Genomic DNA, 15,319 nt, shown 5'->3' with positions numbered 1-15,319 from the left:
TCAATTCAGAAAATTGAATTCAAATTCTTATACTGTCAGCAATTAGACAATTTAAAGACAACAGTCCAAGAAAAGAGGCTGGCGATTTTCAACAGGAAGGACATCGTACTGCATCATGATCATGCCAGGCCACATGCTGCTTTGGGGACTCGTCAAAAAAATTGCAGAACTAGGCTGGGAAACTCTGTCACATACACCATATTCTCCAGACTTAGCACCCTCTGGCTATCACTTGTTTTTGTGCTTACAAAATTTTTTGAATGGCAAAAAATTCAAAAATGAAGTAGACATCAAACAAGCACCAGCTAAATTTTTCACATCAAAAGTTACATCATTTTTCAAAGATGGGATGTACAAATTGCCCTGACGCTGGCAAGAAGTCATTAACAATAATGGCAATTATATTATTTTAATAAAGGTTATTGATGGTAAGAAAAATTTGTATTTTGTTTTGTTCCAAAATCAGACAGAACTTCCAGTAGACCGTATATATTTCTCACATACAATGTGTTAATGACACTGAACTTATAATTGACATATTTATAATTGAACTTATAACTGACAGTGACATATACAAATGACACAGGACTTATAATGAAATTTCAAACAGAATGTATGATTAATTTTTGGACCTCATTAATCAGTGAAAATGTAATATGATACAATGATGCTTTAAAATTATAATTAAATTTGCATCTATGTATCTGTGCGCAACAGGGTTTTCCTCAGTAATTCAAATAAAAACAAAGTACCAAATCAAATTGACTTGATGTATGTGCCAATCTTAGACCTGAGCTTACTAACACATATCCAGATACAAAACAATCATGCCAGAACTGAAAATCTCATCCATCTCTTGAATGTGAGTCTGACATTTATTTAATTTTTAGTTAATTTAGATAAAGATTACCAGACTCTAACAATTTTGAATTATTAACAATTAATATAAACTTACACCTACTAACTAAATTATTTAATATAAAATTAAATGTACCTCAATTAAAATCATAAGTATACTAGTAGGAATATATGCTAAAATAACTGCTTTTAAAGGGGATCGAGAGTAAAATGGTTTGCATAACATTTTAATTTACAAAAATGATCCCCTATTGAAAAACTTTTGAGAAATGCTGCTCTAACTATTGTTCAAATTTTTCTTCTATAGCAACTATGTTCTTATTCACAGCATCAATAATTTTCCTTTTAACAGCAGCAGTGCTTTCTTTCATATCTGAGATAGCATTAGAGTTCATTTCGGCATTCTCTTCCATGGTGTCATTTCTACTTTTATTTCAACAGCATTTGTTGTTCCTTTCTCATTGCTGGTAGCGATCATCTCCATAAAAACTTTTACCTTAACTTACAACTTTCTCGTAATAGGCATTCAGAAGAGCTCAGACTTTGGACAATAACTGTTTTGAAGCACAGTGTGGAGATCTCTTTGATAACTATGCTAATTGAGAAGGAGAAATTGACACTTTATTGAAATAAATAACAGTTATACAGGAAGTTCTAGCATTGAAAAATCAGTCTTTTGTCAATCTGAGTTTATAAAGTGGCAGAGATTGTAAGGATCCTAAGTTTTACTAACGTTTATTTTATTTTAAATCTTTACTATCACTTCTTATTTTCTACTTCCGGCCAGAATTAAAAGCTTTAACTTATTTATGCAAATTTGTCTTGCTACCGCCAAGTACTTAAGTTGTGGCTTTTTGCCAAGCAAGAGAGAGGAAGGAGTTATTAGAAGCAGGCCGCTTGCCATAGTAGTTTTACTCGGTTGCTAGTTGCCTTCAAGGCCAGAGGTTTAGTCCTCTTGATAAGTTCAAACGTATCGTAGTTTTAGCTGTACTACATACGGATTTTGTTAAATAACGGCCAATCTTAAAAATAGGCACTTATATATTAATTCAAAGTTAGTTTTAGTTAGAGTTTAGTTAATATTTTTTATATTCTTACGTTCAGACCACAAGCAGTTGGTCTCTGTATTCCGAAGTTCCGGAAATCGCTGTAAAGATAGAAAAATAAAAGGTTTTGTATACCCTTCCTGTGTGTATTGTCTACTTCACAATTTATTGAACATAGCTTGAGTAAGCTCCCTGTTCCGAGTCAGGACAGTTCATGTTTCCAAAGCAAGTAAAGAGGAATACAAGGCCTGATAAGATGAGCTTAATAAATGATGGCATTTATTTTGGTTCCTTAACTATTAATTAGTATGCATTTATTTCGGTTCCTTAAAATGAACTTAATAAGTCACAGAGTTTATTAACCAGTAAGTTTAATAAGTGTAATGTTATTCAATGTGAATGGCTAAAAGAATTTTCATACCTAAATTTGGCTGAAATGCAGTTGGATTTTTTATTTTATTTTTAATGATAGAGAGAATGCTTTCACGGCTGCAATTTAATTAGGTGTTATTAAAGCTGGAAGTATCATAAAAGGAAATATTTTGAATTCAGTGCATCCATTCATATCTTTTAATTTTGTTGTTTCTACCCATACTATATAAAACAGAAAATCTGCTATTTCCTTAAAATTTTCTGCTTGATACACAGAAAACTCAATTTCTACTTGATCAAGATACTTTTTCATCAATAATGGATGAAAAACAGTTCATCGTGAAATGAAAGGACAATAATGAAACTTTAATTCTCAAGTTAACGTCAGCAACTTCATGTTTTAAAAATGAATAATTTAGAGGAGATCTGTCTAGTAGATATGAACATGTAGTTACAAAAAAAAAAAAAAGGCCTAACTGAACTAAAATATGATTTCACTTAATTTTCATTCAACTTTACATTTTTAAAATATAATCTTATTCCAATAACAGTCGCTAAATTTTCATTTTCTTTTTGCTTATTACTTCTGAAATGAAACAGATGTCAGATTGACTTCCACATCCACAGAAATTACTGATGGTTTAACAGATCTAATAATCAAACTGATTAGAACATCAATAATTAATAAACAATCACACATCACTCTTTACAATCAGCAAATGCAAATTAGAAATTTAGTACATAAAAGAATTAAATATTAATTTAAGCTTTTAGATAAACTCACAAAGCAGTTCAAATCTGCATCAGAGTTTCCAGTAGCTCTGTTTAAAACGCTATGAGTACAAACTTACTGCATGTAATTCTTTAAATTGATTATTGTTTTATAGGCTATATCCAACTGTTCTTCTTTCCCCTACCCAATTCAACAGATATTACTTTCTTGGCCAGCTGTAAATGAACTGAAGTGCAGACAAAAATGAGATTCTACAGCTCTCGAACCATGTTCCTTTTCAAATTGATATTCTCTTGTTACAATGTTTCACATTACATCACCATTGTTTATCTGTTTTCAAATAAAGTACATCATCATTTCCATTAATGCACACTTCATTTGTTGGCACAATGGCATAACTGAAAATAATCCACTGCTCTATTCTATAGAAAGGAAGTACAACAGCTCCCGGCCTGATGCGACCTAATAGGCGCGCCAAACGGGATTAAGTGCCACCCCGCAATTGATCAACAGACAATGTTGAGACCCTACATAGCAAGGGCAGACAAGGCAGTACCAGTAAGGTCCTTGCCAAGCCCCGAGAGCCTTCAGGCCTTCTGTGAAGTCTGTTATTATGCCCCCGTGGTTGAGACTGCCTAAGTACAGATCCTAACCAGTACTTCAAAGGCGTTTGCCTGAGTCAACCACCCGGGAAAAAAGAAAGGATGTACAGTACCACGTCCAAGGTCCAAAAGTCCAATATCCGGAATGATCTAAAATCCGGACTTCAAATCCACTAATAACATTTTTTGTAATGCTTTACGCATGCTCAATTGATTTTTCCCCATAATAAAACATGTGGACAGTTCTGATTCTTAATTTCACTTCACTAAATTAAATACCTCATTATTGAAGAAACAGCATAAATTTGTGTGATCAATAATTTGGATCCATAGCTGCATATCTGCTTGGCATACATCTCAAACTGAAACTTTCTATATAGAAACATCGTTGATTTTACACTATTGATATTTTATATCCCTGACACCAACCTGGCGTATCATTATTATATTTTGCTTTCATCACCGCATATTTATCAACACATGATAACTTGAGTAACGACTCATGCAGCGATGCCTAAATAATTTTTTCATATTAGCAACTGAATAGCAAAGAGTATGGTAACATTTCATATTGACATTACACTTGGCAATGATTACAGATTTAAGTTAAATGTACTCAGAAACGTTGTCAAGGAAAAATTTAACAAAAATTTCTTTCCATATGCTAAAACCAGATTTTGTTAATGATACTCATAGACCAAAAGATCATATTAAATGCTATTTGAATTAAGAATAACTGATTTATTATTCACATTAACACAGAAACGACACCAGAGTTTGTATGGCCGCACCGGGCAGCAGAATTTAGGAAAAAGAAATGTTTTTAATTTAGAGAAGCATCGAACAGCAAAATTAAGAGATGACAAAATTTTTAGAATTTAGAGAAAGCACTGGGACCCAAAATTAGAGGCAGGAAAAGTTAAGAACTTAGGAAGGTGCTTGGTAGCTGAATTTAGGACCCCCAGAGACTGCATCAGGTAGTAAGATATCTAGCGCTGCCCTCGATCAGCCTTAATTGTATGTGTGAATTTATTTACTCAGGACTCAGATAAGCATCTGCAAAAAATAGACTAGAAAAAGTATAATAAATAACTAAATTAATACAATTCAGGCTTAACTGCTTCTGTGCGCAATAGAAGCAAGACAAAATTTAGCGGCAGAACTTGTCTTTTGCCGCTAATCTCATGAAACATAGCCAATAATGCAGAGTGGATGTTATTAAGCTAGGCTAAAATTATACTTGAAAAATCTGGGTGTGGCTCTTGAACTGTAAGTGAACTCTAATATGTCACTCCTATGGTTAGGAAGTATGGCCAACCCTGCTATATAAGAATTTTACTCTGATTATCTAATAATTATCAATTTTCCCAGTATATATAATCTGTTATTCCAATATAAAAAAAGATGCAGTTCAGCCATTTTTTGGGTACTAGTATTCTCCTTTTTGGTTATCATAAAGTATAATTTGTCACAGACTCTGTAGTTATTGAATTGCTAATTAAAAAGAATTTCATCACAAATAAATAAATTCATATTCAAGAAATATAAATATGCATTTTTATTTTGAAAAGCTTTAAATACAAAGCTTACCTTTAATACCTTTAAATACAAAATTACCTTGGAATTAGATATACCTTAGAATAAATTACCTTAAGATAAGGTAATTTTAATTTTTCATATGCCAATTTAATGCAATACAGTATGAAAACAAACTCTGGCTAATTATAAAAATTGATCAGTTGAAAAAATCTCTAAATGTAATAAGAGTTAAAAAATTTGAAAGAAAAACTTTTGTTAAAAATAAGATATTAGCCAAATTTATTGGTATTTGGGTTAAAGTGTAACCACTTAAGTGGAGATCATTAAATTCCCAAAATGTACCAAACTCTGGCAACCATGTGAATGATAATTCTTTAGTTTTAGCAAGCAGTGCCTCCATTAAGTATTGTCTTTGCTGTACTCCAAATTTCAACTGTTTTTATAAACAAATCGTGATATTTCTTGCATGAAACCTCAATATTAAAGTATGCACTTTAATATTGAGGAACTTGCCAGCAGTAGAAAAAATTGCAGTAAAATTTCTACAAGAATGCAGCATTTTGGCATAAATTGACTAAAAGGGCAACTGCTTTGAATATATTCTTAAAACAATCACCATAAAATTTCTAACCTAAAATTTCTTGTTGGTACATATATTAATTGGTTTTTGAAATAAATACCTAATTAATATTCAAAAATATAAATAATTATCTTTTGAAATTATCAAGCATCATTCTCTTCCTTTTGTAAAAAAGGGAGAAACTGAACCAAGCTGTTTGTGCTAATACATTACTCATTTATTCTATAAATGATATGTTAAGTGACTTTCAGTTTAAAGAAATGAGAAACTTAAAATTTAATCTAATTCTTCAGATGAATTAAAGTAATGAGATCAATTTGTTAAAACATAGTTTAAATTTATATTATACTCACCCTGATTTTCACAAATTTTAATAATTGTTTGCAAGGTTTCAAGAATTATACTGACATTTCTTGAATCTGAATGGCATTCTATGCATGAAATCAAATTTTTGAAATCCATTTCTAAGCCTGCAATGAAATTTATCACATTATATATACAGATATATATATTATCATCTACAAAGCTAAAAGCCCCCCCCCTTTTTTTTTTTTCCTTTTTTAAATCAATACAGGAAACCAGTCGAGCAATAACTAGTATCAATTAGTGTATTTCATTGCAAACAATAGAAGGAGATGGTGGGAATAATAATATTACTGAAATGGTTGTTAATATGAGACAGTAAAATTCATTTAACTGAAAATATTTGTTAAATTAGAATACTCTAAAATGAACATACATATGTGCAATGAAACACAAAAGTGAATAAATAAAAAAATATGTTATACATAAAATATAATAATGATTTTTTTTCAAATACAGGTTATATAATAAATTAATTAGAAATGGAATCTGGAAGTAAAACCTAGATTCATTCTAAATTCCTTTATCAAATTAATTTATTTATCGAAAGCATTCAAATATCCCATTACATATTTCATATTTCACTAGAGCTTGTTGTTAATCTCTAGGTCAAAAGAACAAACCGTCATGAACATAATTTAATTTTTTCTACAGTGTCCATATAGGACTCTTTGCTTGCTATATTATCATCAAACTGTACTCTCACAAAATTATCAACAAATACATAATGTGGACAATGGTAACTCTGTAAATTTCACTCAACTTTTAAATAGGATTTCTGTAACAGCAGACAGATTGCATTCAACTATATCTTGAAAGCAAAATTAGTACCTTTTGATTACCTATATCCCCGCCAGAAATCCAGCAAAAAGTATCGATGAGGCAATGCCCCATGTCACCAAAAAGTATCTATGTGACAACCCATAATGATACCAAAAATATTTATGAGGCAACCCCGACAAGTGTGTAAAATCCCCCCCCCAGACAGCTTTCCACTTCTCCAGATATTTTCACCAGTATGACAGCAGATTGTGGCATAGCAATAAACCACATACTGCAGTACATCATCTACAGCAAAATCTTAGACTTAGCTTACTGCATAATAAATATGGCTCACTTTAAAGGGAGCTTGCATTTTTTTTTTTTCCTTTTATTTAAAGATTTTGATGTGTGCAAAACGTGAGTGATAATGAATTAACTGAATTCATCCTTTTTTTTTTTTTTTTTTTTTTTTTTTTAAGAGGAAAAAATTACTCTGTACATGGGAGAACAACAGTGCAAAAAACTAAGAAATGTGTGAGTGGAAAAAAAATGTAAAATAATTTTGCAATTTTTGGAAAAACTATAACACAAATTAATCACTATTGCAACATTCTAACTCCTTTAAGTCGGAGTTTTAAGAAAGAAATTTTTTTTTTTAGTTTACAGTTCATTCATGGAACTACGGGATCTACCCAACCATGAATGTAATGCTATTAATTTTTTATAACAGTATAATATATTGCCGAGTAACCGTCAATGTTTCAATATGTACACTGCGAAAAGAAATGGGGCAGTTCTATATCTTCCGCTCTATTGGGACAATTGACGAAATTCAACTTGAGTTTTTTATGTCTCAAAAGCACGACTTAGAATATGCACATTAGATTTATATATAGCATTGTTCTAATATAGGCATTTTGACACAAAATCGGACTTTTTCTGAAATGATATGCCTTTTTTTTTCCCACATTTCAATTCCAGGACCCAATTTATGCCAAATTGCCAAGTCTTGTAAAAATCACACGAGTAGTTTTTTAAAAATTAGCCCTCAAAATTTTAGCTCCTCAACGCTAATTGAATTTGATATATATTTATTATATCTCTTTTTTATTAAACTTATTTGATTCTTCCTTTGATATTTTGAAATTTAGGTTCATTCCAAATAAAATTTGTCTATTTTTTATGATTTATTTTTAAAATCTGTATTTTTAAATAATGTTTATAAATTTTTCAAAATAAATTTGAATTATAATCTATAAAATTTTTACCATCATCTTAAAGTAGATGTATTTCTAAGCATACCTGCAAAAAATTAGTTTTTTATTGAAAATTTCTGAAGATATACGTGTATTTATATATTGGCGCGTTCTGAAATTTGGCATATTTGTTCAAAGTGATAATAACATCAAATGTGTTTTAGGCACTTTGCTAAAATTATTTGAAAGTAGAAACGATGCGACATTTTTTCCCCCTCATGCACAACATAAAAAGCTAGGAACGCTGTGACTTTTTTCCGCTTCTGCCCAATGGAAGGGAAAGGAAAATAGGTTGCCATATATTAAGAAGTTCGCCAAGTGAATTATTCTTGGCGCAACTGAAAAAATGCAGCAAGTTAAATATTTTAATTTCTCCATAAATTTCATGCCAAATTTTACAAAATTTAATATTTAGGCATAATTTGATTCGTAGAAACGAAATATAGAAAAAAATTAGTATGTTATTTCAGAAAAGTCCGATTCTGTGTCAATATACCTATGCTCTATCTAAATCTAATATATATCCTAAGTCGTGCTTTCTAGACATGAAAAATTTAATATGAATTTCATGAATGGGCCCAGCAGAATGGAAAATATAGAACTGTCTCCCCTTTTTTTTGTGCAGTGCACATTCTGGGGTTCATATGCAAAATATTGAATAGATATGGAGTTCTTCAAAATGATAGAACAAGAAACAGAGGGGAATAATGTCAAGCTGTGCATCTCCCTACGTGCACAGCAGGACACCATTCTGAAGTCATTCTTTGCAAAATCACGACTTTTTGGCACAAATGCTGATAATCAGAAAATACCTAAAAACCTAGCATTTTAAAATCAATTATACTTAGTGTTTGATATCGTTGAATATGTATTTCCAACAAAATTTATCAGGTCAGGATTATGTCACTGAATTTAAAAGCTGTAATTAGAGATTTTGTTTCCAAATTATACAATATTTGTCTTCCTAACAGTTTCCTATACAGTATAAAATCCAAAATCCCAACGTCTAATATCCGAAATGATCTAAAATGCGGCATATCCGCAATCCCCCCCTCCTTTTTTTTTTTTTTTTTTTTTGCTTGGAGTTTTTATTTAGTTAGGTATTTATTATGTTTTACAAAAGCGATATCTTTTCATAACAAACTATGTGAAAAATCCCGAATTTTAATTTCATTTCTGCACTAAATGAAATACCTCCATATTGAAGAAACAATCATTTATTATTACACCTTCTGAATAATTTATACCTTTGACATCAACCTGGTGAATCCTCATTTATTACTTTTTCGCTTTTTGATTATTTTATGACTATCAGCATAAAACCATGGTAATCTTTTATACTGACAATTATACTTGGCAATGATTTCAGTTAACTGTGTTGTAAAGTCTTGAGTGTATTGACAAGGAGAAATTTAGCAGAAATTTCTTTACATGCACAAAACAATGGATTTTGTAAATAATATTATAGACTGCATTTAGTGTTATTTGAATTCAGAATAACTGATTTGTTATTCAGATAAGATCAGGGATGGTGCAGCAGCACCAGGTGGCAGAATTTAAAGCAGGCAAAATTTTGAGAATTTAGAGAAGCACCAAGCAACAAAATTAAGGGATAGCAAAATCTTTATTATTTAGGGAAGGCACCACAATGCAAAATTTTCAGAATTTAGAGGGCATTTGGCAGCCGAATTTAGGACCCCCAAAGACTGCAATAGGCTGAAAATGTCAAATGTTTAGTGCTAGCCCTCGATAATCCTCAAGTATATGTGAAAATTTATCTATGGGCTTAAGATAGAGCTTGAACATGTGTAGAAAATATGTGCAAGTGCAATAAATAAGTAAACTAATACAGTACAAAGTCCAAAATCTGGAATGATCTAAAATACAAAAATCCAGGTCACCAGCAACCTCTTATTTTTTCTTATTGCTATTGTTTTGTTTTATTGCTTGCACATTTATAAAATACGTGGAGAGTTCCAATTCTAAAAATCGCTTCGGCACTAATGGTAATCTGGCGTATCATTATTTGTTTTTTGTTTTCATCACTGCATGACTATCAATACACTGCAGCTTAAAAATGACTAGTGCAGAGATGTCTACACAATTTTTAACTGTTTTTAATTTTTAATATTAGCAATTAAATACCAAAGAGCATAGAAGCTTTTTAAGTTGACATTATGCTCGATGATGATTACAGCTCATTCTGCTGCAAAGTGTAAAGACGGAGAAAAATTCAACAGAAATTTCTTCACATAGCATTTAGAATTTCAGAGCAGAATTTCAGACCTGCAGAGATTGCATCAAGCCACAAAATGTCTAGCACTGAGCCTGGATAAGCCTGTGAGAATTTACTTATTCGGGCTTCAAATAAGCCTTAAGCATGTATGGGAAATAGTCATAAGTATAAATAACTAAACTAATATATAATTCAGGCTTAACTTCATCAGCATGCGAGAGAAGCAAGATAAGACTTAGTAGAATAACATGTCTTCAGGCCCTGAACTCACGATACATCGACAATAGTGTATAACGGATGCTAGCTAAGCTTTATGATAACAGCTGCAAATTTGAAGGTTTTCAGATCTCACAGACAAAAAGTAAAATTTTCCATTTAATGGAATTAGTGAAGAAATGTGGAGAGGAGGTAATAAATGAAGATGATATAAAAGAAGTGTTTCATTGTGATGACTATGTTCTTAACAACAATCAACAAACACTTCGCAAAATTTGTAGTATAGTTCTAAATCCAGAAAATACTACTACTGATAGCGAATAAAAGTGATACAGAAGTTGTTGAGAACAAAAAAATTTTGATTGACAATTTCGAGGGGAATTCTTGACACAGCAATTATATAATTTGAACAATGGAACTTTGTAACAGAACAAGAAATGATTATATATTAGATATTATTTTTGTGCTAATAGAATTAAAGAGAAAGTATTAGCACAAGAAAATGAAACAAATTAAGTAACTTACTTTGAAATAAATGTTTAATAAAGGAAATAAATAAATACTGAGCCTTTTTTTTCCTCTAAATTTTTATTTTCTTAAATCATTACTTCATGTTTTTAATTTTATAATTCTTACACGTTATATTAAATTTAAACCTTGTGATTTAATCTCTGGAAAAATCCCAAAGTCGGAATTACCAAAGCCACAATATGTCCAAATCTTGGACTTTGTGCTGTATAATTTAGGCTTAACTTCATCAGTGTGCTATAGAAACAAAATAAAATTTAGTCGAACAGCATCTCTAGACCCCAATTTCATGATTCATCACCAACAGTGGATGCTAGCTAAGCTTTATGATAATAGCAGCAAATTTGAAGACTTTTAGATATTGCAAACAAAATGCAAAATTTTGAAATTAATGGAATTTGTGAAAAAGTGTTGAAAAATGGCAGTAATGAGGATGATATAACAGAAGTTTTTCATAGCAATGACAATGCCTCACTCATGAATCAACTAACAAATAGTAAAATTTAATTAAGGTTCTATATCCATAAAATATCACTATTGATAGTGAGAAGAGTGACAGAGTGAAAATATTTCAAATGACAATTTGGTAGGAATTCTTAACACTGCAATTACAGGACTTGCACAATAGAACTTTTAACTGAACAAAAAACTATATCGAGCTATAGAATTATAAAGAAAGTACGAGCACTTTTTTTATTTACATTACATTTACACATTTTTAAGGTAATAAATGCTTCATAATTGCTGAAACCACTATTTCATATTTTTATCACTTTTACATGTCATCTTAGTAGATTTAAAATGAAGATTTAATATCTGGAAAAGTCCTAAACCTGGAATCGCCAATTTTCCAACAAATCCAGATCCTCAATGTTGTACAGTATAGCCTTATAAATGATCCAATTACTTCTATACCAAAGACCTGTAATTCATTTGTGCATGTCGCTGGCCAGCAGACAGTCATAGCCGGGCCTAAATCGGTCATAACTAGACCACTAGCTGAATCGAAGATTCCCCATGAGTGGACCAATGGAAACGAAACTCTAGAGGTCCACCATTCTCTATCAAACATGTAGCATCTGCACATCCAAGGGACAGACAAGAGTACTACTTGCGTCCTGCCAAGCCTGAACCTAACCCCGGTTGAACAAACTTTCTAGTCCCATGAAGACTAGTTTTACAACCCTGTGGCCAAGACTGCCTAAGTACAGATCCTAGACAGTATTCACAGGCTTTACCTGCATCGACCCCCAGGGACGAAATTCACTTGTACAGTTAGCTGGAGTGAAAAAAAAATTGTTGTAACTCTTCTATTACAGGATAATATGCATTAAATAATTTTCTCTAAACAGATACATGTGTCAACACAATACTTCAAGATAAAAGACATAGCTGTCCTACAATGGAAAAGATCCCAGTTAATTAGCCAATTTGCTTGAGATTAAGTCTCACTCGCATATAAACAAACTTATAAATGGTTTAAAGATGACTCTAAAAAAGATTACTTTTTTGCAAAATATTTATCAAAAAATCTAAAGAACTTGATTTTTTTTTTTCTCTTGATAATTCACTAAATCAAAATAAAATATTTGTTAAATATTTTACTCATTCTTATTTAACTTCCATTGGAAAAACAGAAAAAAATTCATTCAGCTTGTTTCTACAAAATGTTACTGAATCTGTATAAACTAAATAAAGGTTGGTTAAAATAACTGAATAAAGCAAAAGATATGAACAGCTATATGCCTAAGAGAAAATATGCTTTTAGGAAAGATTTTCTAAGGAAAGTTAGCTCATTTACATTACATGTGGAAATAACTATGAAAACTCATACAGCCAACCATTAACTGACATGTGACCTTAAGTTCAACAATATGTGTTCTGTGGTCTTGCACACTTGGGTACTGGTTGGTTGTTAAATCAGGACTTTAATGTACTTTTAAACTATGATGTAAGTTTTTTTTCCCCAGTTTCTAAAACAACAGAATGAATTTCATTGACTATGAACAAGGTACTATCATGTTATCTGTCCATCTACCCACAATGCCACCAGTAAGAGGCAAATAATTTTTCGCCAAACTAGCATATGAAAAACAGCAGCCATTTTTTTAAAATATAGTGGTGCTCTGATAATTAGACAAAAGAGCAACAAATTAACAAAATTAAAAATAAAAGAAACATCCATAATGAAACACTGAAAATCACATAAAACAGCAATAAATTAACTAAATTGAAAGCACAAAAACATCCATACTGAAATATTGAAAATTACACAAAACAATATTCATAATTAAACACCAGAAATTATATAAAATAGCAACAAATTCACTAAATTTCATCCCTAATAATATATTTTAACTTGTATATATTTGTGATTTATCTTTAGAATTTGTGCATTTCTTTAGAATTTCTGATACACAGTCTTGCCCACTGGAGATAAGGGGGAAAAAAATCGTACAGTGTTGCCATTGCTCACTTTGAAATTGTAGAGTTTCTTAAACAAAAATTCATTAAAGTGTTACAAAATATGAAACTGATAATAAAACAAATTCCAAATTAGGGCTTCCAGATGCCCATATTCGGTAGAGGATTACATTATTCAGAATTTGATGGTTCTAGGTGCTGTTGTTTTATTACAATGCGAGAAATATATACAGATTTATGCGGATTTTCATTATTTAATTTCTTTAAATCACAATTTAATGTGATAGAAGAGTTCCAGCAATTTTATTTAATTTCTTTAAATCTTTCTTTTCACGGGGAGATAATATTTGGTGGCAGCAATTTGAAAAGTGAAACGGACATTAAAAGTTTTCAATGCAAAACGCCAAAATGAAATTAATAGCCCTTTGGGCTAAAAAAACTCCACACTAATTACAAGTGGAAACCATAAAACTTGAATTCCAAAATCACATGCATAATTCGCTGGCAAAATGCTTACACAACCATCAGAGGATTGCCAGATAAAATATATTTTCATTAATATTCAGGGTTGCCTACTTTGGTGATATAGCACTTTGCCCAGTGATTCTTGTCAAGGTAGTTAAAGCTGATAATTTGATAGTACCCAATTAAATTATATTTCCACAGATCCAAGTTGTTTAGTGTAAATATGAACAGCAAAAGTATGACTTTACCATGAGGAATCATAAATGAATAGCTGCCTTCACTTACTTCCTACATAAATGTAAGTTGTCTGCAAATAATTAGTAATTGTTTTCTCCTTAATTTTATATAAACTGGAAATAGAAATACAGCTAATTTTAAGATCAAAATATACAAAATAAAATGTGGTGAATTACAAGTCACAGGAACAGAAAGTGGTACTCTTCTGTTATCACAGACCGAATTCATAAATGTATGGATGGATGTGTTCAAGTATGTATGTGCACAAATATACTTATGCATGTACATATTACATGCATACATGAACACATACATACATATATTCTGAATACCATCCCAATAACAGAAAAGTACCCAGAAACATAATCAGCTATTTTATGTAAAAAAGTAATTAGTACTTTTTTGTTAACATGTCTGCTGCTGCTGGTACGTCAGCATGGAGCTACCTCGTATGCCTGCGACGCTCTGGGACGACGGTGGACTAGATAAGTTATATGCTTTATTTTTAGTGTGGCTTTGGAGGTTGAACGAAGAGGTTTTTGAGGCATGTTAGTGAAGCATTATTTTTATGTTTTAGGTGCATGATTTTTAAGTCCATTTTTAAAAATGACAGACAGTATAAGTATTGCAGGACCTTCACAACCTAAGAAAAGGAAAGTAAATAAAAAATTGACTGAAGCTGAAATATTAGAATTACTAGAAAACAGTGATCTTTCTGATAATGACAGCACAGACAGTGAAGAATAGGGTTAAGATTATATGAGCAAATCGGAAGGAGATAGTGATGATGCGATGAACACCATACAAACATCGGATTCTAACACAGAAGATGCAACTCAACAATTTCCAGCAATTGGAAAGAACAGCCTTATGGAAAATGGATTCAAGTTGTATGATATGTCATACATTTACAAAATCTGAGTCCTTGCTAATACAACCAACTAAAGCTAGCTAATACAGCCAATTAAAAATTTTTTTTTCCTTTTTTTTTCATAAATTTGATTTATTTTTATCCAATTATATTTTTTACTTCTTTTAAAATGTGACTTTATTCAATATGTCAAAAAAATGATGAGACATGCTAGAGCGTCAGTGGCACACG

General features: G+C 31.1%; 1 protein-coding gene across 5 annotated transcripts in view; it reads right to left on the bottom strand.

Moving 5' to 3' along the window:
- Positions 1–15,319, bottom strand: part of LOC118197454 (uncharacterized) — a 157,464-nt gene that overhangs the window by 132,039 nt on the left and 10,106 nt on the right. For all 5 annotated transcript variants that reach the window (XM_085822553.1, XM_085822557.1, XM_085822556.1 and 2 more), the window contains one exon: positions 6,084–6,200. In XM_085822553.1, coding sequence (XP_085678679.1) covers positions 6,084–6,200 — 117 coding nt within the window. Of the gene's footprint in view, positions 1–6,083; positions 6,201–15,319 lie in introns of those variants that run through there.

The sequence above is a fragment of the Stegodyphus dumicola genome, chromosome 8 (genome assembly GCF_044657685.1).
Source record: "Stegodyphus dumicola isolate Sdum_Otavi_A_Nest chromosome 8, ASM4465768v1".
Lineage (NCBI taxonomy): Eukaryota > Metazoa > Arthropoda > Arachnida > Araneae > Eresidae > Stegodyphus > Stegodyphus dumicola.
Note: the sequence above shows the minus strand (reverse complement) of the source record. Positions and strands in the feature narration are given on the sequence as shown.